Source organism: Patiria miniata, unplaced genomic scaffold (genome assembly GCF_015706575.1).
Source record: "Patiria miniata isolate m_02_andy unplaced genomic scaffold, ASM1570657v1 HiC_scaffold_12, whole genome shotgun sequence".
Taxonomy (NCBI): Eukaryota; Metazoa; Echinodermata; class Asteroidea; order Valvatida; family Asterinidae; genus Patiria; species Patiria miniata.
In genome coordinates this window covers 6462633-6486510 of record NW_024037050.1, presented here as the reverse complement: position 1 = coordinate 6486510, position 23878 = coordinate 6462633, and the positions used below count along the sequence as shown (strand labels likewise).

The window sequence follows — 23878 nt, the reverse complement described above, 5'->3', positions numbered from 1 at the left end:
ACTACTCTTACTGTTCTAGTTTACTCTTTGTTAAATTGGCAGACGACGTTTTCGCTCAGACAATCCAAACACAGCTTTTATTGCTTGCCCTTTCGACGAGGAAATTGTTACTTTCCGGTTTCCTGAGTTGTGCTGTTGTCCCCGGCAATAAAATGTAATGATAAAAACCCACAAATACTGTTAATTATTGCTTTGTCGAACCCGGCCATCATGATCGGACCATGCGCCACAAACGGCTCTGTGCGATGCGAATCATCTAGTTTGGTAACAGCGCCACTGGTGCAGTGACGCAACCGACGTACGGGGGGAAAAAATCACCCAACCTTTTTTGTTTGGGGGGGGGGGGCTGCCACGAGCCAGTGAACTACGTAACCAAGCCTAGCTAGATACGAGTTGGACTGGCCGCCGTGACGTCACGTCCACTCAGCACACTGCTCGCCTTGGATCACGATCAGTTGAAAACGGTCACTCGCTATCAAGGCGTCCAGATTTTTCCTATGATCAACAGGTATAAAACTCGCGCACTCCAGAGTCGTTATACCACTATCAGCGGAGAGACCGCAAACGATCAGTGAGAACTGCAGCGTCGATCGTTCTTGTCGCGGGAAAGGATCGTGACACTTGTTGCATAGCGTGGTGAGTGCTGAGGCAGTTTGAAGACGCAGGAAGACGCCAGAAGATGATGTCACGTCCAGCAAGTAAACCTCGGCCTGTGAAACGAGCTCATACATTTGAAGGGGTAAGGCAGTTTAAACATTATTTCGAACCAGATGGCCATTGGGCTGTCATGACTAATAACAAACAAACTGATGACGGTTATGGAGAAATTTATTCGGAGCCTTGAGTGCACCATGTCCGAAAAGGAAGAGCTTAAAGTTGGGAGTAAAAACGTAAACCTTAATGTTTACACATAAAAATAAACTGCACTTTTGCAAATTTTGCGAATTTATTTTACTGCATGCACATTTCTATAAAAAAGCGAGCCATTATCCGAATACCGCGTACGTGTATTTCAGCCGCAACCGCATCCAGTGGCCCACCCAGGATTTGGCTGGGGGGGGGGGCTAACAATTTTGTTTTTAAGTGTTTTAAAAGTTCCTTTTTTTGTTAAAAAAAAATGCCCAAAATTTTTGGCTTTTTTTTTTGGGGGGGGGACTATTTTGACGTTGGTGGTGCCACTTACACTCCTATTATACTACTCGAAAATAGGCCACATACATATCACGAAGGCCAAATCGTGGGACTAAAAAAGAATGTAAAAATTTGACAACCTCAAGCCCCCAAGCCCCCAAGTTTCGCTGTGATTATACACAAGAATGCAAACAATATACTCCATCAACATGCAATGGTGATGTTGGATACTTTTGAGAGATTTAAAAATGATTACTTGCACAATTGTTTTGGGTCACTCTATAGGCCTATTTAATAGTATTGAATGTAAGAAGCACATGTGGATAAAGCTACAGAGTCAGAAAGGCGGAACCACCGAAGGGAGGAAACCTTTTTTTTTTAAACATGGCATAACTTCTTTCCTCAAATGAAGGTAAACTTTGATGTGAAAATACATTGGCCGAATTGTGTACCATTTTGACATTTCAATAAAACAAACAGTCGGATAAATCTACCAGTTTCTAAGAGGCTAGCGTGGTTGCAGCCTAGCAACGCCTAAGTATGTGCTTCCTTAATGCGATTAAAATTTGCCTACAGCCCAGACCAAAACATCTTGTTTAGTTTGCATAATGATAAGTGATATAGGCTTAAACTTGCATAGGTCATTTTTATTTCGAAGTTGTTAACCCAACCCTTCAACACTGTTCATGTACACTGTTAAAGGTATATAGGGTCAATTGCATGTATCCCGAAAGTAACCTACCAAATTATTATCAAAAAGCCTAGGGCCTACTTGGATTCAACATCGCACTGGCTACTATATATAAACACCCGTGAAATTATTCCATCTAGGTTTGCTGTCATTTACTATATCAAGAAATGTATAGGTGATATTCAACGATCAGTCAATTGAATGAGCGTTGGAAATAAAGAGTGCCACTGACGAAATTGTGTTTTGCGATCAGTTGAGGTTACATTATTCTGACCAAGATCTTGCATGCTACCCCTTTCCCGGCAAAACCCCAATAGCATACCAAGGTCGTAATTTCACCTTGGTCCAGGGAGTTTTCCACGCAGGTCTCGCAAATTGTAAAAAGTATCAAGTTTACGTTTGTTGAAGAGTCCAATATACTGTAACTTAATTATGACCTTCCTCCATGATTCAGACTTTGTCATTTTGTGGTATAACACTCAACATTTCCATTGCAACTTGACACGTTCACGTTTTATTGCATTATGATTTATTGTCAAAACTGTACAAAATGCCAACTTAATTAACAGACCAACCGGACAATTTAAAGACAGTTATACATGCCATGGTACATAATTATCATGGGCGTCAATCGGTGAGGGACAAGGACCCCCACCCCAACATTTTAAAGCGGGATATCGTTTGGTCTCCCCCCCCCCCCCCCCCCCCCCCCCACTTTTTTCCCCGAATAAAAATTGTAGCCTACTGTAATTATTCTATTACTCAGAATAGCTGATTCAATGACTCCAAACTCGAAAATGATGTTGAAAAGATGATCTTTTGCTCAAAACAATTGGTTTTTACTATAATAGTGGTCAGAAATTGCCTGAGATCGCACCACAGAAATTGCTTTTCTATAACTGCATGTCTTCTCAACTAAGTCCCCCATTTACATTTAACTCCCTACATTTTCAACCCCAACACAAATACGCCCTACCCGATCTATGATCGGGTAAATCAGCTTGTTGTAAATACTTCCCCAGACTGCGCTGTAAAAACAGTGTTGGACAACTTCGGTTGGTATTTTCCCCAATGATGGTCAACATAGGGCCTACCGACTGCCGACACCACTCTTTGGCCGATTCTTTCCAGTAAATTACGGCGTGGGGCTCGGGTCCCGCTTAAGGGCCCGAACATTTTTTGGATTCTAGATGCTATTTGGTGCGATCTGAGGCAATTTCTGACCACTTTAACCAAATCTTTCTGAGAAAAGGGTGGTGGTGTGTACACAATGCCTTCTTTTATTAAAAAAAAAAATTGGGTTCTTTTTTTTTTGGGGGGGGGGGGGGCATGACCCCCGTCCCCCCTCCTGGATCTACCCTTGGAGGTACAGCCAGAAGCTAATCCAGCCTCAATATACTCTGTGGTTCAACTTTTCTTCCTGTCCAAGAACCTAATTTGTACCGGTGTCTAAATGAGTTTTAGAGAATTAAACTATTTTCCACCTAGCTAAACTCAAGAATATCCGGTGTGTCATTTATCATCCTCAATCATCTTCGTCCTAACAGTTGCCATTCACAGCTGCTGTACACACGACAAAAAGAATTGTACACATGCATGAAAACGACGTGTTCACACCGTCGATCGTGGACGTCCTATTGTCCCTTAGTAACTACTTCATTAGGAAGACTCCCATAGGCTTTGTACACTACCTCCATCGCGGACGTATGCTGGGAATCGTGGACGATATTGTTTTCTCTTTTGTTCTCTGGAATTTTTCGTCCACGGTTTGAAAAGATGAACACGCCCCGAGGTATCTCCACAAACGACCATAATTATATAGCGCGACATGCTTGTATTTGACACCAATACTATTCATTCGCATATTTCACACCTGCAAGTCATATTAGGAGTTGTTTAATGCCTGCGACGAGGAGGAGGGGTACAAGCTACTGCTACCGCCAAAACCCATTTGAATGTTACAGAAGAAACCATGTACTCCAAACTGCGGAGTTTTAATACGGCTTTTCTCGGATATCTATCAAAAGCAGTCCCAACTCCGAGCACCCGGGGCTCTTCCTCATACATACCAGAATCATTTTCCATCACGTTGGACCTTCTTCATCACAGACATTCACTGTTGCAGTACGGAGAACTTTTGGTTTTATAGTCTATAAAACCAACCATTCCTATTTTACCTATTTGGCGATTTGTTTGTATTTTTATTCGGCAGAGTACGCTCTACCCTTCGCGGAAGTCCAGCCTGATCGAAGATGCTCGCAGAGACTCGGCCAGCTCTTCGGTGGACGTCTGGGGCCCGTTCGGCCTGCCCAGCCCTACGGAGAACGACGATGTCTTCGCCGAGGAACAACCGAGTTTGTCGCCGCCGGTCGTCAACGGTGACCTGCCCAAGCAGATGTGCGTCTCGTTCTCATCACGTGAGGGAATCGGCTTCGGCTCGCTAGCCCGGGCGGCTAAAGTGTTTGAGGTATGTTATAGTAGTATACGAGATTAAGACTTGTTCGAAACCCTGGATTTGTCTGCGGTTCGGCTGCAGAAGATTATTAAGGCCCGTAATGAAAACGCCATATGGTCTATAGTTATGCCCTCGAGTAACCCGCATTTAATATGGAAGTTGTTTGGCTCCTTAATTACACACAAATGCTCTTTAAGGCCTTCAAGAAGCGCTAATATGCCAGTCATTATCAAATAATTCGCGACCATACTGTTTCTTTTTTGCTTTTCAGATTTTAAATATGAAGCGCAGCTTTTTTGTCTCTCCTGAACTTTGTTCAGGAAAGAGACTATGCAATCATGTTTGTACATACGGTATGTATATATAGTGTATGTATGTATGTGCCATTTCGGTCAAAGTTCGTAAAATTGGTTTCATTTCAAACGTTGAAGTCCAATTGGAACCAAACTTAGGTCATAGATGCAACATGGCAACCTTCATATGACAATGCTGTCAAATGTCACATACCGAGGTCAAAGGCTATCTGAGATCAAGTTGTAAAATAGGCTGAAAATGTAAAATTTGTCTCATTTGAAAAGTCGAAGTTAGATTGGAGCCCCACATGGGTCATAGCTGCAACATGGCAACCTTCATAGTGATTAGTCACTCTATAAAGATAATTGCGAAAGCAGGCGAGACGCATGGTTTCGAGTACCAACTTGTTTTTAAATGGGATACCTCTCCGACATTTCTATCCATACTGAGGCGATTTGCATATGTTTATTGAAGGCATGTGTATCATTTGCTTTTCATGCATTTTGTTCATTTCCAATAACAACACCGTGCACTCAAAATCCAAAGAGGCACGCTCAAAACCTAACCCGTTGAATTTTCAGCTTAGTGGACGTTACACTTTGCGAGAATATATTGAAAAACAACGCACACCTTTTGATCACGAGGCACGATTTAGTCAATATCACTCTTAAAAAAAAAAAAAAATCAGTCAACACTGATTTTTCACGGGTGCACAGTACATAGTACGATCTGTAGTCAAAGTTGATAATTCGGTAGGTTTCTTGTTGGATAAATGCAAGTGATTCTATATGCCGTAAATTTTGAACTCATGTGTAACAAAAGTAGGCGAGTAATTTTTCCTAGAAACAAAGTTTATATATTGAGAGCATGTCAACTTTGACATGGAATCGTCCTAACCGATAAAACGATAGTTCGCACATATTAGTTAAAACAAAAAATTCACCCCTAAATTGGTATAGCTAACACTTTTACAGAACAACATTCTTTCACTGTGACATGTATACCCTCAATGATTCTGCCAGCATAACATGGGTTAAGTGTTCATCCCGAAGAGAAACTCGATCGTCCAATCTTGGTATGAGCATGCACGCACAGTTAAAATACTCAATTGTCATATTCGTAGCTTTGAAACAAAAATCTTGTACGCACATAAAAATGGTCAACTTTACTCAATGTCGACTGACTGCAGTCTGCTCCGACCAGTCGCAGGTTGGGTTACGCCAGTCCGTGTATACCTTATTAACCAGGAAGCCATTTTTGATCGTGTTCCCTGAATCTATTTTATAAATTGTAAACTGTTGACTGGGATGATGCCAGACTATTTTCTGATTGGCGTGCGTACCAAGCCTCACTTCAGTTTTTTTTTAAAATGTGGCTAGCATGAGGGTATGTTTAATCACAAATTTTAAATTATTCATCGGAGCACACTGGTATTAATTTCTAATGAACTTTTATCTCATTGCTTTCATTTCTACTCGCAAGTTCCAAAAATGAAGACTTTACATCGCTTTCAATTTCATATGGCCGACTTGTGAATAAAGTCTAAACATCTAGGCTTCATCTACACGGAAGTTTTCGTTGGCTTCTGTGATATGCTACCATGTGCAGTAGATTCAAGAACATTCATGAAGAATATGGGAATTAGGTATAGTAGTTCTGTTGTGAAATTGTTTCGCCCTATGTCAACTAAACTGCACAATCAGCCCGTTCCACATTATCAATCATGATGATGTTTCAAACGTCAACCGACCGTTTAATTAAACGTCTTCCAGCTGACTTCCGGTTGCCAGAAGTCGCTTAATACGTGACTGCTGCCACATCGTGCACTGTGGTCATGTCCATAGTCCTATGCACTGTAATGCGATTAATTAATTACGTCCAGGGAGCCCACGCCATAACTTATGGCGTTGAGCCTTTTTTATTGTTCCCCCTTCTTGCGGCCAAAGGGAGATTCAACCCTTTAGAATTAGGCCTTTTATTTGATAAGATGGATCTACTATTAAAACAAAATCACCAATGCTTTATAAATCTGGAAAGGTTTCTTCCTATGAGATTAATACCGTAACCGTACGGAATAGCCTGGTGCCTGGCTGTATACTTTAAAATCAATGTTTGTTTCTGTATGCGGCGTCTGGGGTAAAAACAGAATCAAATCGTAGCGGCGTGAGATCCGAAAACACGATTATTTTTTTAAAGTGAAAATGTTTTCAATCTAATCCGGCAAAAATGCAGTATCACATTACATAATTATTATTGTAAGCAAAATGGAAACAAAAGTTTTTTTTGATTGAGGACGTATTATTTCACAGTGAACGTTAACAATTCGTAATTTTGTATCGAATCAGGATACATGAAGCAGGTTTCCTATCCAGGGGTCACTATTGGGAAAAGGCAGGAAAAAGTGATCCTACGGACGAAGTTGAACTACTCCACTGTAGCTTTCAGCATGCAAAATTCAGTTATGTTCTTTCTCTGTTTCCAAGATGGCGAAGGCAAAACTGCTGCATGTTGAGTCGCGCACTTCGACCATCAAAGAGGACGGACTTGAATTTCTCGTGCAGTGTGACGTCAAAGGGGTCAACACCCGCAGTCTGGTAACCTCCCTCCAGAAGATTGTCGACTCGGTGGTCATACACAGGGACGACCTGCCACGGAGAGGTAACAGACGAAACAATGTGCAGTCAACTCAGTTCTTAATGAGTTCTCATTGGACAAATTTCATATTGTTTCGGGATGACCCGGGTTCAAAACTTGCCGTGTGCAGCGCACGACGCGTGCGCAAGGATGCTCCCACATGGCGGTGCAAAAAGAAGGAAACCCACTTTTGACAGCAATGTTCACCTACTTATTGAGCATATTTCAAAAATTCAATTTAATTGTATTGAAATATTGATCTTTAAACATAAGTGACGAAAAATGATTGCAGATGAATATTTTGTCTCTGAGATATGGTAGTTTAAAAATTCCATTTGCCAAACCTGTTTGTCCACGGACGGCTTTATTCCATCCGCTTGACTGAGCGTGATTTGAAGACAAACACGTGGACAATAGTGATTTTGGTGACTTGTATTCAAATTCTCATAATAATAGTATTCTTGCGATTTTTTTAAAGATTTTTTCACCATGTATGGTACAAGAGCTGTACTTCACTACCGGTACATTATAAAAAAAAAAACCAGTTCAAATAAGATATTAGTAAGAAGGTTAAAATTCCTGTCAAAACTGGGTTTCCTTCTTTTTGCACCACCCTGTTTTATGACTACCCACATTGCTGTGAGTTTCCTTCCTTGGATGTGTCTTGTGCCTTCAGAATGACGGTCGGCAATATTGCGATGTTTCCAATGAGTGCTTAGGAATCGGGTACCAAAAAACCCTGATTCATCGTAGGCCTAATTGCCTTTCGTTTTCAGATCAAGTTAATTGGTAAAAATCAATTGTGATTCGACTTTGGCCTTATGTATTCTTGTGTGTCTTGTTAAGCCTTTGGGCATTTTTTTCCCTCACAAATTGGCCTACATTCGTTCAAAATAACGGTGGGAATTTCAACTGATTTGCAGGGGTGTGGTTTCCACGTCACATTTCGGATCTGGATAAATGCACACATCTCACTACGGAGTATGAACCTGATCTAGATAACGATCACCCGGTAAGATTTTTTAAACAACAGTATACAAAAAGTACCCACAAATCCGTTGTAATAATTATTCGCAGGTTGAGTTGGGTAGAAACTTGCTATGATCAACTTAAGGAGGCCTCATATTGACCATACCTTTTTATGATCTAGATATGATTTAGGGTGGGCTTAGTGGAATTGAAGCAAATTAACTATATTTCTAAACAGAATTGTTGACCCGAAAATGTAGGGTAAATTTGGAAGCTTGTCGTCAGCTAACACGCCTGTTTCCCGAAGCGACTAGATTTTTAGTCCATTTTCCAGAAGTCGGCCTAGTGAATAGGTCAGTAATTTGACCATGTTTGCCCTATAAGATCACCGAGAATGTTCCGATGCTGTCAAAGGGAGTGGGGTCATTTGCAAAAACAATATAATAAATCTAAAGCAGGTTATTAAAATAAACTAACCTACCGAAATTTCAGCTCATACCTTTTTGAAGAACTTCATTTTTCTTGACGCAAAGCATTGGTTTCCGTTGAACGCGCGATAATTCCTCTTTACCCGAAAATGACAGCATACTATAGGTGCAGTGATTTCACAGGATGCATGAGCCTATTATTTACTTACAATCAGGTGTGACATTTATGATATTGTGACTGTTTCAAGAGGTTCCCGATCCTTTGGCTGAGAGGTTCATAAATACTGAAATTGTGGTGTTTGTTTAATCAGTTGGCCTGCACAGATATTGCGTTGAGAAAATTTATATGAGATCGAGGATCAACGAGTTACAGATTTTGTTGGATATATAGCACTTTTTTTCCCAGTTTTTAGATCAAATTATTGCTTTCAATTTCAGGGTTTTTCAGACAAAGTCTATCGAATGCGGAGATCTGAAATCACGCGGATTGCCTTTCAGTATAAATAGTAAGTGCAGCTTTGAGTTTTTTGGGAAATATGATGAGGAAAAAAAAAGAGTCTGGAAAGGTGGAACCTATTTATTTAAATTGCCCTAGGTTCCCTTTTGAAACTACAGTTAAACATACCGAATTGTACGTAATAATTATGTACCTTTCATTATAAAGAGATCATTGCACTGTGTTTTTATTTTCTCCTGTTTTCAGTGGGAAGAACATAGAGGGAGTAGAATACACCGAAGAGGAAACAAAAACATGGTAAGCCTAATTTCTTCAGGAAAAAATATGTTCATTTTCTTTTAATCTGAAGAGAAACTGCATTAGAATACTAAATTAGTAGTGCACATTGGCCTATACGTACTATAAATAATTGCAATTGAAGATAACTCCGGCGGTATATACACCATTTTATGTTTTCGACACAGGATGACACACTTATTTTGCAACATGGAGGAGGCCTATTAGAAATGAGAGGATGAATAATTGTCCACAAATCTTTGCTGAAAATGTTTTACTGGAATCATTTTTCCTGCTTTGTACTTCTATGAATGTTATTTCGCAATGAAAAATTTTAAGTCAAATTTGTAGCGTATTTCTGGTGCCGCACATATGACTACTGAAAAGAATATCAGTATTCGATAGACTTCCATATGGAGTTGGACGGAACCCCTAGAGTTTATGCAACATATGCTTATCTCAAAATAAATGGTTTTTGCGTGTGCATAGGCCTACTAAATTGCAAAATGTTCATCATGTCAAGGCATGGTCTATAACATCACTAAGTATAAAAATGATGCTCATTTTGTTCATGAGTTCAGTTTGAAACAAATCGGTCCCTTTTTGTACTAAATCGCATGTAACTTGATACATGATGACCTCACCATGGCGTCACACTGTTGTATACACCTTTAAATCAGGGTGGATGTTCCTACCAAGTTTCAAGTTCATGTGTTGTTCTAGTTGAAGGGAAAGCTGCGGAGAATTAATGTCCAGAATAAGAACACAGACAAAACGGCATCATGAGAAACAAAAGTATAATTTCTGGCGCGGCCAGACCGTTGCAAATAGTCGAATCCAATCCTGGTTTTAGTCAAAAAACTACACGGCTCTGTTGATCATCGCCAAACCACAATGTCTCATACCGCGGCTAGGCTGCATGATGAGGCCTCCAGCTTGGAGCGAAAATCGAAGAGCGCGCCAAATGTTAGCCGGCGCCAAGCAGGATCAGCGCGGTCCAGATCGAGCGGGCCACCCGTCTAGGGTAACACGCCTCAGCCCACGAGCTATCTATCTCATTACGCGCGCGGCAACACTGCTTCGTTTCGGACGATCGTACATACGCATACCACCCGACAGAAAAATAATAATAAAAGGGCAAACCGATATTCCAACTCATTTAAAAGCTTAGCTGTAGGTATTTCTGGTCGTCGATAACAACTTTCTATATAGCATAATGAAATTCCACGAAATTAATATGGTGTGACGTAGTTTTTAAAAAATATCGAAAACTCTAGATTCACTTTTATGGGTCAAAACTTTAGAGGTGTTTTATAAATGAGGATTTTTGTTAATTTATTTACAAAAAAAGGCAGACATTGATTTGTTTTCGCGCCTCTGCAGTGATAGTGCGTGCATTTTGTAATTTTTTTGGTCAAACCTTAACATTCGAAATATTATACAGATGTGTGTATTTTTAACCTACATAAAGACCGCGAACTCCAGTGACAGTTTTCACGTTATGGAAACAATTGATGACGAATGATTCGCACATCAAAGCGAGAAGGGTTGGTAAACTGACAACATTACTGGAAGGCCTGGGGACTATTTATAGTCACAGATCTATAATTATTGGCGTTCTTGATATGAATTTAATTTATACTTGATTGGGCATTTTATCACACCATCCCAGTGATAAACTCCGCAAAGAGCAGAGGGCCTGTTCTCTCCAAGCCTTATTATGGATTTTGAAAATTTTCATTAATTGGCTAAATATAGCGAATCGACAGAAAGCTGCACCGTGGGGCAAGAACCACGGCTTATTATGTACGACGGCCACCAACCGCAAAAGTATACAGGGAAAATAAATTCCACTGTGCTCCCGGCAAACGAGTGTATCGTATTGGTGTCCATCGATCGCATGGCAAGATCGGTTAGCTGGCTTGCTGGCTGGTTGATTCAAGCAAGGAGCAAAAACCAAAACAGGCTGCCTGGCCCTGTCTGCCGAGCCATCCGAAAGGTCGGCCTCCTTCTTAAAATTCGTTCTTTGCAAAAATGCGCCAATTTGGAACAGAAACAAAAAAGAGGCCGCGAATCGGCACCAAAAACACACACACACAAAGGAGTTTTGGGCGTCGTTTAAATAAGGTCAATAATAGAATAAAATAAAACATAAACGCTGATTTCGTCTGCCAGTGTATGCCGACCATAGACCCAAATCTATAATGGCACGCAAGACAGAAAGCTAAAGAAAAACGTATAACGTACATCAGCAGAATCCTGATAACATAAACTGTTGCTTGAAACTGTTCCTAACATAGTTGTAATTATATAATATCTTTGTCAAGGTAGGCAGAAAAAAAATCTTTGCATAACGTCAGAAATCACCACATGAACCGCAGAATAAATAAAAAGCGTTTGATCAATACAGCATGCCACATTGGCGAAACACAGTATAGAAAACAAACCCCTCGCCTACATACGCCTCATTCTTAATATAACCCACCATATGTAACTAAAATGCAATTAAATCTCATTCAACAGAACAATACAGCAGCCCACGACGAATTGACTGCAAACAATCTTGCCTATTATTGGGAATAAAGGACACGGCAGGTTGTGTCAATGTTAGACTGACGCAAGGCTAATCAAGCCTAATTTGTTAATTTAAACGTCACATCGGAGATAGCGTAAGCAACACCACCAACAATTATTGCGCATGATGTTTTTGCGTCCATACTATTGTTGAATGACGCTTTATAAATTAATAAGCTTTCCCTTTTCCTTTTTTTTCCATAGAAGCCTAAATAAGGTTAATAAATACTGAAAACCAACACGTGTTCGGATATGGTGCACATGTTGCAACTCAGCGTTCACAATTAATTTGGAAATTGCAGTTACGTAAAATGCAACAACTATGTCCTGACTGACTACTACAAGTATTTTTCTTTATAAACATCATGACTTGTTGGATAAGTAATCGCAACGTCCATATTGTTCAGTTTCTGCTAAACGCGTCTACGTGCCGTAGCTGCACCCTGCCCAGGACTGAGAGTTAGACTGTTTTCCGTATTTATTATGAATTCAGTTTTCTTTAAACAACCTCAGTTTTTGACAGCCTTTTTTTATTTCATCAATTTGCCGTGGCTTATTGCTACATGGCAATGTGTACACTGAGATTACTCATTAAAATGTATAGCAGCCGAGTGTTTACCGCTACATAATGGTTCTTTGGGACAATTAAAGGGGCATTTCTAATGTCGCTGGTTATCGTCAGAGACCCAACGCCTCAAAAAGCAGCGTGGTCGGATATTGCCTTCCATCTCAATTTAGTCCCGTCGTTGTAGGCAAACAGACGTGTTTGATCTTCGGTGTTCGGTCCGTGCCAGCTTGCCCGACTATTCGGTTAACGTTACACTGACCCACAGATGCGTTTCTTTGAGCAAGTGCATACAGCTTGGATTTTTTTCCTCATCATTCAAATTAAGCGAAACCAAAACGGTCGGAAAACAAGTCAATAAGTTTCGGTATCAAACTCGGAAGAATGTAATTTATACATCGCCGCCTCAAGTCGAACCAATATGACGTCATTGTATCCGCACCTGTTTCCCCCCAGGGGCTACGTGTACCGCCAACTTCAGCAGCTGTTTACTACGCATGCGTGCAAGGAGCACGTGGCAGCGTTCAGGGAATTGGAAAGGGCGGGACTGTACAGGTAGGAATGGCGGGATATCGCAAGTTGCGAAGGGCAAATGCGGCCTGCAGTATATCTGTCCAGCATTTTTCCGTGTAATTTTAAGTTCTTAATTCTGTTCACTCAGACAATACAAGTGAATCCGCATTTCGGCATTCAAAGAAAAATTTGAATGTTCGTGCTGATCACAGAAAACGCAAGTTCCTGCCACACCTTCGTTAATTTCCTTTGAAAACAAAACACGAATATATAAGTCGATTCCAGTGATAATATGATGTGCGAGGAATAACATGTTGCCTTTAAACGAATTCAAAGTGTTGACAATTGAAAAGATATATCAAACCGACTTTGACGTTATCTCTCAATCGATTTCATTTCAGTCCCGATTTCATACCCCAACTGGAGGATGTTTCCAAGTTCCTTCAAGGTAAATATATACCTATTCCTGATTAAAACTGTTGTTTACACCTTCAATTTAGGATTTGTTTCAGTATAGGACACTTCAGTCGTTCATTATGAAAACCATTTATCCTGTTTGGTTCCTCTGACAATTATTAAAAAAAAAAATCAAAGATCTGGGTCCAAAACTAAAACAACAAATCAAAGAAAATATGCATACTTAACCTTTTCCCCCCTTCTGGAGGGTTGCTCTTGTTTTTGTTTTTTGATTGGAACACTTAATGACTTTAACCTAAATGTGGTCGCACTGATGTGGTCGCACTGTTGTCTTCTGTGGGTCAAGTTAGGTCGTACGTGTGGTGGTTTGTACGAATATGCTTTTAAAGGACGAACTCTTTTGACAAGTAAATTGAATACGAAATTATAACATCTGCTGCTCAAAAGTACTCCAGGTTTAATTCCTTTATAATTGTGACAAATCGTTATTTTTTTCAGTTGTTAATTCTGATAAATCGTTTTTGATTCTCATCTAACTTAAATCGGATTGACAGTGCCGGGTATTTTTTTTTCTTTTTCAAATCTAGAGTTTATTTTGATCCTTTTTTCCTTTTTTTGCCTTTTCTCCTTTTTTTTCACGTTAATATTTTCTTTTTTCTTTTTTCTTTTTTTTTCTTTCATAGAGAAGTCCGGTTTCCAACTTCGTCCAGTTGCAGGTCTCCTAACCGCACGAGATTTCCTGGCAAGTCTGGCGTTCCGCGTTTTCCAGACTACGCAGTATATACGCCATGCCTCGTCACCAATGCATACGCCAGAACCGTAAGAGACACAAACAAATGTATTTTATTTACAATTATAGGTTTTCCCTGCTATGAACTTTTCATTTAAATTCACGCACTCTAACATTCAATTTCGTGTACGAAAATTGTCACACGCTTTTACCAAAACCAATTTAGTCATTCACCATTCAATTTTAAAGTTTGGTCACCCTCTTTAGTCACAGGGTCTAGAATATTCGTCAGTGCAGATCAAATTCGTCTATTAAAGCTGTTGCCGAATGGCAGCATTCAGAGATCAGATGCGTCTTAAATAAATCAAGACGAATTTGATTTCTGAATAAACAAGGTTTGGCGTAGACGAGACGAAAGACCTGTGTAGTTTTTTCCAGGGAGTATTGTCTCCGTTGATGGCGAGTTTATCCCACTTTTTTTTTTGTAAAGGCATATATCATTGCAAAAGCAGAATTTCAACATCTCAAAGGTAGCTTGCCGGATTGTTATCAAAAGGCTTACTAGGATAAAAGATCGTATACTGGAACTTAACATCCCATGAAATTATTCCCTCTGGCTTGCTGTCATTGAGAAGCCTGAATCAAGAAATGTAGGTGATTTCCAACGATCAGTCAATTGACTAATTGTTGGAAATAAAGAGTGTTATTGAGGAATTCGTCTTTCGTGATCAAAAGGTTGTCCATGGTTTGTTCACTGTTTACTCGAAAAGTGTTATATCCACTGAGCTTAAACTTGGTTTGGAACATTCTTCTTTGGATTCTGAGCGATGTTATCGTTGGAACAAACAAAATGCACGAAAAGCAAATGATCCTATATGACTTTTATTTCATTTCGTTATCAGGGATTGTTGTCACGAGTTGCTTGGACACATACCAATTCTTGCGGATCCAGGGTTTGCCCAGTTCTCACAGGTATGCGCATTTTTGTATCGATCTCTTCATTACATTCCAGCCAAAATTTCGCTTTAGTGGGTGTCATAACTGTAAGTGGACCTACTTGAAGATGCTGCCGATACAGGTGATTAACAATTTAATTAGATAATACAAAGCATGCGTTGTTGATCAACTCTATTCATCTGTATCTAAGGAGGTAAAAGTCTTAATCTTTGGCATACAGTGACTTGAACCCATTATTTGTATGGTTCTTGTTGTTTGCTTTGTGACTTTGACAGATAGTACGGAAACAACAAAAACCTGCATGCTATTAAGTTCTGAGTGTATTTTCAGAAGCTAGGTGAAATTTTAAGTCAAGATTGAAGGTAGTTTCCCGACCACTCTTTGGATCTGTTACGATTAATTGAGTGGTCGGGCACAACCCGACACTCTCTGTTATTGTGTTGATAAATCTTTCTTTCAAGTGATTTTATCTGAAAAAGTGACCAATTACTTTCACTTATAACTCTTGAACTAAATATTCAATGATGTCAGTTTGACTTTTCCTTCCGGAGCTGCCGGAAGGTCAAAGTTACGTGAATTCAAAATATAGAAATTAGCCTCAAATAAAAGGAAAACAAGATTTCTTTCCATTACCGATTGAAATCGCGCCTCACCAGTTTTCCTCTCATATCTGAATGTTGAAAATTAATATTTGCACAGCGTGTAGCCACAAACTTTTCTGTCGTAAAGTCAGTGCAGAATTTTATAATGCCCATGCAAAAAAAAAAAAAATGAAAGCCATTTTTATGATATGATTAGCATATGTTGCATAGACTCAAAAGACGTTAGAGGCCCCAGCAAGTCTACCAATAGTCCCAACTGGTTGTATGCTTGATTAGCCATCCATGCAGCACCAGATGTGCGCTTCCTGATTTTGTAACCTTATCATGACGTCATCAGGTATCAAATTACAAGCGATTTAAGAGCAAATTTTGACAAAAAAGTTTGCGTTATATCTTTTGAACTAAATAGAGTATCGTGTTCGTTTTTTGTGAGGTTGTAGACTATGCCGTGAGAAACATTTTGTGTTCCCAGACACAAAACCGCTTGACCTTTACTTCCGGTGTTACCGGAAGTGCAATAAAAACTAAATATAACTCAAAACCGGAAGCATTTTACTACAGACACATATGTATTACGAAAGTGTTTAGTGAGCAATGCCAGACACAAGAATAGTGTGATGACGTCATCATCATCATCCGAAAGGGCGCCCCCTAGCGGCACATAAAATATTGGGTTTTTTTCTTTACTTTTCAAATTTTACCAAATCGACCCTTGATATTCTTTGATTAACCATAGATAACTTGGCAAGGTTTTAAATTCATGACGTCATCAGACCGGAAGTTACCTTTATGAGAATTTGCCAACTATCATATTTTAAATTTAACCTATAGTTAACCTATAACTCTTGAACAAAACGATCAATTGTTTTCCAACCTTGTAATCAGAAAGACCATCAATTGATAAACATTTTTTGTCGTGTACGTTAACTCGCTTGATCTTTACTTCCGGGTCTACTGGAAGGTCAAAGTTAGGTCAATTCAAAGCGAAGACTTTAGCCTGAAATCAAAACAAAGCAACAATTCTTCCAAATGGTTTAGGGTATGATCATAAAACCTTGTGTGAACTTGTACCATGTAACGAAGATGTTGTAAATTTTGTTACGTCATCATGACGTCATCAGGTATCAAATGACAAGCGATTTAAGGGCAACTTTTGACAAAATAGTTTGCGTTACATCTTTTAAAATAAATAGAGTATCGTGTTCATTTTTTCGTGAGGTTGTAGACTATGCCGTGAAAAACATTTCTTGTTCTCGGACACAAAACCGCATGACCTTAACTTCCGGTGTTACCGGAAGTGCAATGAAAACCGAACATAGTTCAAAAGCGGAAGCATTTTACTACACACATACAAATTAGGAAAGTGTTTAGTGAGGAATGTCTGACTAATAAAACAGTGTGATGACGTCATCTTTCGAAAGGGCGCCCCCTAGCGGCACATAAATTAGTGTGTGCTTTCTTTAATTTGAAAACCATCCGTTCAAATTTTACCAAAATTGCCCCGTGAAATTTTTTGATTAACCACATATAACTTGGCAAAGTTTCAAATTCATGACTTTATCAGACCGGAAGTTCCTTCTATGATAATTTGAAAACGATCATATTTTAAATGTAATTCTATCAATTGATCCATGTCGGTCTTAGCCCAAAAATAGATATCCATTACAATGTTCACCTTTGCTTCCAAATACTGTGTCGTCATCAAACCGGAAGGTGGGTGTTATGAATACATACGTTATTTTACTTCACAATGAACATCACTTTCCGTTTTTGAATAATGACGTCATCAACCAAGAATTAACTTGCATGTGTATATAAATGTTACTGAAATTGATCACACCGTTAAAGATGTATTTTTTTTACAATATTAGTTATCCCGCGAGCTCATGAATATGGAAATTTTCATTAGCATGAAAACTTAAATGTTGAAATTTCTCTCTTTTACTGCTACAAAGGAGGTGGACACTTCATAGTTACATGGCAAGAAAGCTGTTTTAAATGTATTTAAGTCATATAAATCCTATTACATGTTCCCGTTAACTGGACAGTGTTTCATAAAATAGTTGTCTACCCGACCACTCTGCGTTTGTAACAACAAACGCGAAACTCTAGTTTTATTTATTTCTTTTTTAGGAGATAGGATTAGCGTCTTTGGGCGTGTCTGATGACGACATTACCAAATTGGCAACGGTAAGCATGCAGTATTAACAGTATTTAAAATTATTACCAAGAAATGCAGACTCGATTGCAACCGTGCATTCTCTGGCAATATTGTCTTTATAATTACCTATGCAAACAATTTCTCCAATTTATAAATATTCCATCGATCAAAAACGTGTTTGATTTTTCTACGTCTTTCCTGTGAGAATTTCAGTTCGGTATCATGGGTTCGGCTCTTATTGATCACACTGTGAATGAAAGTTCAATTAAGAGCTAAATGTCTTCATTGTTAAGAAATAAGAAAACGTATGAAGGATTTTTTAAACATGTTTTCTTATTTCTTTTCGTGTTTTTTAACTTTTATTTTTTAATATTTATTTTATGCTAATAGAATGTTTTATTTTGTGTATGTTTTAATGTGATATTCAAGTTACATACTTATTTCGGTATGGTGTATGGTCCTCTGTGTTTTAAACGTATGATTTTTTAGTAGTTCATGTATTTGCAAATTAAACTGTAATTCGACATTTTGGCCGCGAAAGTTTAAGGAATAATAAAACATTAATAATTAAATTTCTGAAGCGTATAGTCGCTGAGGCAACACTATGAAAGAAAGATGCAGCAAAAGTTGACATAAAATCTTGATACCTATTGTTTTTCCTCAGCTGTACTGGTTCACCGTCGAGTTCGGTTTATGCAAAGAGGGCGACCAAGTCCGTGCCTACGGCGCCGGTCTGCTCTCCGCTCCCGGGGAACTCATGGTAAGTTACCAGTTAACGCAAGATAATTGTGGACTCTGCCCAAAAGTTGATAATCTGTGCATGGATTAAGCTTTTCTAAGGAGAGCCGGTTTTCAACTTTGATGTACAACCGTCAGCTTCGAGTTAAACGAAAGCATGAGCTTGCGCGCACGGCCGCAGTGGCCCCCTATAAACGTCCTTCGTGTGCCGTTGTAGTGTACAATCTGGATGTTATGAAATACGGACTCGTTGGTTGTAATGCGCATGCTTTAATAAAATAATTAGGACAGTGACATCTCGTGTGAGGGTTAGAGTGCATAATTATAAGATAAAAGAAACCAGATTTCCTGGGATCCCAAATTTCACATGACACCGGCGGTCTTTGTCAAATTGTCTGTGTTGAGAGCCCATTCGGAACACAAGGAGAATTTACAATCCTAAACCAACAAAATGAGGGGGCTTTCACGAATGATTTAGATCTCTGCTTTGTTTCAACCGGAGGCTTAAACGTGTTCTAATCTTTAGGCCAAAAAAAAAAAGTCTCCGGTTTCTGGTATGCGCGCGCGTCGCCGTAGCCGTGCGCGTCGGCAAAATGAAAAAGTTTTTTTTCAATAAAAGATGATGTCTCAAAACCGCCAAACTCACTGGTTTGACTGGAATCCTGCTACTGCACAATTTTAACGTGTTTTTAGATGGGGTTATGATCGAGAATAAGTTTTATGTGGCCTCTCCGCACTCCCATATATTTGCACTAAGTTTAGTCGGGCACTATTTGCAGTCATCAGCCGACATTTGAAGCAAAAAAGACCGGTAAAAAAAAAAAAAAAGCCGCGTCGCCGCACCACTTTTTGGGCAAGCTCCATACCAGAAACCGGAGACTTTTTTTTTTTGGCCTTAATGCTGCTAAAAGTTAATCGCAAACTAACCTGCAATCTTTGATGTTTCTTGAAGTACGCCCTCTCGGACCAGCCGGAGCACAGGTCCTTCCAAGCCTCCAAGGTGGCTGTGCAGGAGTATCAAGACAAGAACTACCAACCACTTTACTTCGTCTCAGAGAGCTTCGAGGACACCAAACAAAAACTTAGGTAACAAAAAAAGAACACGTTATAATTATCTCGCAAAACATGCCACAGTGTATGGATTCCAATCTAGACAATGTTACATTTTGTTTGCAAAATGCAACACACCTGTGACGTCATGCCACAATTAAAACGTTGTGGTCACGTGATGCCAACTTTCAGCAAACTGTTCTCTTCTGCAGGAGTACTGGATGAGTCAAAAAAGCGAAACCCAAATGTCGGGACCCTTGTTTTAGTGAAGTTCTGCATGTAGCACTTTCAAAATCGAGGATATGAAAGCCCAATTCATAAGCTTTCTTTATTACAAGAATCATTCAAATCACTCATGTACTTTTCGAGTTTTAAAGTTTTGTCCACGGATCACATAAAAGGTGTGCGTTCTTCCAGCAAAACGAAAACAGTTCACACACATCCCTATGTGATTTGTTTTCGTTTTGCTGAAAGAACACACCTTTTTGTGATCCGTGGACAGAACTTTAAAACGGTGGTTGTGTTTAAAATTTCGTAACTTATACAAACTGTTTAATGTTGGCGAAATGGCATGCAAAGGATGCTTAAAATGTTCAGGTTTCCTGTTGGTGCCCGTTGGTATGAAGTCATAGGTAATCATGGTACATATCATGACAAAGAAGTCAATGGAATATGACGGATTGATAGCTTTAAAAGCAGCTGCTTTTACAGCTATTATAAGCATTAATTCGTCCATTTCAACGATCCGTCATGTTCCACTGACTTGCAATTGGTCTACTACATCTCTCACTATTAGGTATTATGTCTACGTATTGACACGTGCGCGATCAGCAATTTTGAAACATTATTCAATTGCATTGCGGCTGATGCATGTCTCTCTCAAATGCATTTTGATGCCCAATATTTTTTGTCATAAATGAAACTTACTTTTTTGACAGGAGAAAACCTTATTTGTGCCGTTAGCTTTTTTAGGCCTTTCATATAAAAGGGGCGATTATTATTTTGGTCATCACTCTATAACTGTGTTCGGTACTTTATTCAACGTTGTACATCATATTGGAAACGTCTAGATGACTTCTTAACATCATCACCCTCCTTCTCTGTCTGTGTTGAAAACCTTAGATCACATCTACTCCATTTCTATCGAATGATTAGTTAGAATTTATGAATCTAGATGTATGCTCTCGTCTCATACCAGTTTGTGTTTTTCTAGGTTGTGTCTTTGTGTGTCTGACTGTTGTCCATTTTGTCCTTTGTCACTGTCTCTGTTTTTCTTGGTCAAGTCCACTTGTCTGTCCATAGGTTAGGGTACAGAAGCATGACGCTTCACCTTATACCTAAATGTTGTAAATTTGTTTCAGTGTTGATCCATGTACATTATTATGTACCATTACAAAATTCATTGCATTTTGCTTTGTATGATAAGTTTACACGACATTGTAACATTTTATAGTGCGAGAATGGCAACATTGAAATAAATGTTTCTCCTATCTCGAAGCTGAGAAGAATGTGTTGCAAATTTGTTTGGTTGAAAAGCGCATACTATTATTCCTAGCCTTTCGCAAAACATTCAAAGGTTGTGACCTCTATGGATGTTATTCCACCCACTCCTGGAAAGATATTATCTTCGTTTTTTTTCCCCTTAGGGCCTTTGCAAGTTCCATGAAGAAGCCATTCGACGTCCGCTACGATCCCTTTACGAGGAGAATTGTAACTCTCGACACTGTGGAGAACGTACGAGATACCGCGAGATATCTGAAGGGTCACTTTAGTGCAGTGACCTCTGCCTTAGAGCGAATTACCGTTCGTTAGAATGCAATCATTATTTTGTGTCCAAGTGAAATGGACGTCCAACCTGAATAAAAAACGAGCCAATTTTAAGTCAGATTGTGATTTCTGTTATCTTTTTAAGTTATGAATTAGATTTTTATAATAAGTGAACTTCGATTCAAGGTATCTAAATGTTAAGCTAGATCGCCCAGAACCAAATGAACAGGCGCTCTAGCATACAGTGTAGTTCAATGATACATATTGGTCAACTTTAGTAAAGTCTAAAACATGCTTCTCTAAAAACTGTATCCTTTTAGTAAACTCGTTCAGTTTTGGCTGCTGAAATAAGTTTTGAAACCCAAAGATTATCAGCATAATGAAAACAAAAATTAAAGGTTTTGAAAGGATTATTTTCCAACACATTTCATGTAATTTAAATCATTAAATGCGCTTTTCAACGACGTACACAATTAGTTCTGCATATTTAGATAATATAAAACGTTCGTATGTTATCCTCAAACCAAACAAATAATGCAAGTTGATTTATATTCCTTTATTTCTTCTGAAGACAATTTTGTTTTTACTTCATAAAACTTGTACATTAGGCGAAGGAATTCCTGGCTTGAGATATGCCTATGTTACGATGCATGCAAGCCATATACGCGCCACTTTCTAGTATAGGTTTTCCCGGCTATTTTAAAACATTTATCATTCGAATTCATCGAATTCAAATTCGTCCATCAACATCGATTTAGTGCACTTCCAATATTTAATTTCGTCTTTTCCCGCCAATTTTAAATTCACTTTAAGCAAATTCAAACTATGAGCACACGTTTTCGTACCGGAGCATTCGATTTCGTCTCGTCTATGCCAAACCTTGTAATTCAGAAATCAAATTCGTCTTATTGATTTATATAGGCCTAAGACGATTCGATCTCTGAATGCTGCCATTCAGCAACAGCTTAGACGGATTTGATCTTTAATAACGAATATTCTCGACCCTGTGACTAAAGAGGGTGACCAAACTTTATAATTGAATGGTAAATGACTAAAGTGGTTTTGTTAAAAGCGTGTGAAATTTTTCTCGGACGAAATGGAATGTTACAGTTGGTGAATTTGAATGATTTTTTTTATTATAAAATAGCCGGAACTACCTTTTCGCGGTTATCGGACTTTACAGCAAAGGAACATTATGTGCAAACGTTTGTTAACGTTATGCACCAATATTATGAATCCGTTCTCAACTTTGTTTATTAGTAAATGAAGATTTTCATATTGATATATACATGCTCAAAGGCTGGCCCTCAAGGAAGATTTGTAACTTATAATACGAAGATCGAGGACTAATTATTTAAAAACCTAGCTCATTCATTATTTTAATGTTACTTAATATTACTGTGGGCTACTTTAAACAAATTTTATTTTTATAACTATTTGGCGGACTGACATAGACATTTACATATCTACAGAGTTGTTGTTTGGTTTTGCAAAGTAGTGAACTTCTTGAAAATAAGGAAAATGTTTTATGGCTAGGTAATCAACATCATTGTTACATGCATCTACATTATTGACCTTATGTGTTAAGGCGGCCGTTTCTTATAGAGGGCACTGTTTTGGAATGCTAGGGTAGGCACATATTTATGTGAAAGTTTTCGTGTATCCATTATTATGTTACTAACTTAAAATATCAAATACCACCCGATGAGATGTATATACCTGCAAAGTATAAGGTTAATTTTAACCTGAACCCTGCGGGGGGGGGGGGGGGGGTTAGGGCAGAAGATATTTAAAATTCATCGTCGTTTTGGATCAACAACTAATATGATGCGCTACCACGTTGTGATGTGAATAATTATGAACCAGACAACCGTCAGACAATGTTCGTGTATATACAGTCAAATTAATGGCCACGGTGTCCTGTGCTTTTGTTCATTTAAAAGTGGATCAAGGGACTAACTTACCAAGGAAATAAATATATGTATGCAAACAATATAATGTTTGAATCTCTCTTTTTATTAATTAATGGATAAATCATCACCGCCGTGTTCCCTGGCTGCTTGGATTTGGAGCGGCACAAATCCAGGCAGGGGCGGATCTAGCTTACAGGAAACGGGAGGGGGGGGGTGATATGAAGGGCCGGGGGGGGGGGGGGGTGAGTGAAGGGCCGGGGGGGGGGGTTGAGCGAAGGCGAGCAAAAGGCACACCCTACTGGGGGGGTTCCGGGGGCATGACTACAATGACTAAAATCTACAGTGATTTCTCCTGCATTCTAAGGCAAGTTGAGAATGAATTAAGGAAGTTTAGCATTCAACTATTTTTGCCCTACTTTATTATAGTGTCTGAGTACAAAAGGTTGGCGGCTCGGGGGGGGGGGGGAGGGTCCCCAGACCCGGAGAGTTAGGAGTGTTAAGCAGTCGGGCTGATACTAGTTTGGGGGCTTTGAATTGGGACAAAATGACAGCCGGA

General features: G+C 39.1%; 1 protein-coding gene across 1 annotated transcript; it reads left to right on the top strand.

Annotated features, from left to right (window-relative positions):
- The first annotated feature begins 431 nt into the window (after positions 1–431).
- Positions 432–22151, top strand: LOC119746443 (tyrosine 3-monooxygenase-like). Its single transcript, XM_038223405.1, has 14 exons — positions 432–739; positions 4035–4289; positions 7055–7229; positions 8129–8217; positions 9041–9108; positions 9306–9356; positions 12931–13029; positions 13389–13435; positions 14088–14223; positions 15037–15106; positions 17827–17883; positions 18519–18614; positions 19545–19678; positions 21289–22151. The coding sequence occupies exons 1-14, from the start codon at positions 680–682 to the stop codon at positions 21452–21454; spliced, it is 1503 nt and encodes a 500-aa protein (XP_038079333.1). The 5' UTR covers positions 432–679; the 3' UTR covers positions 21455–22151.
- Positions 22152–23878: the final 1727 nt, after the last annotated feature.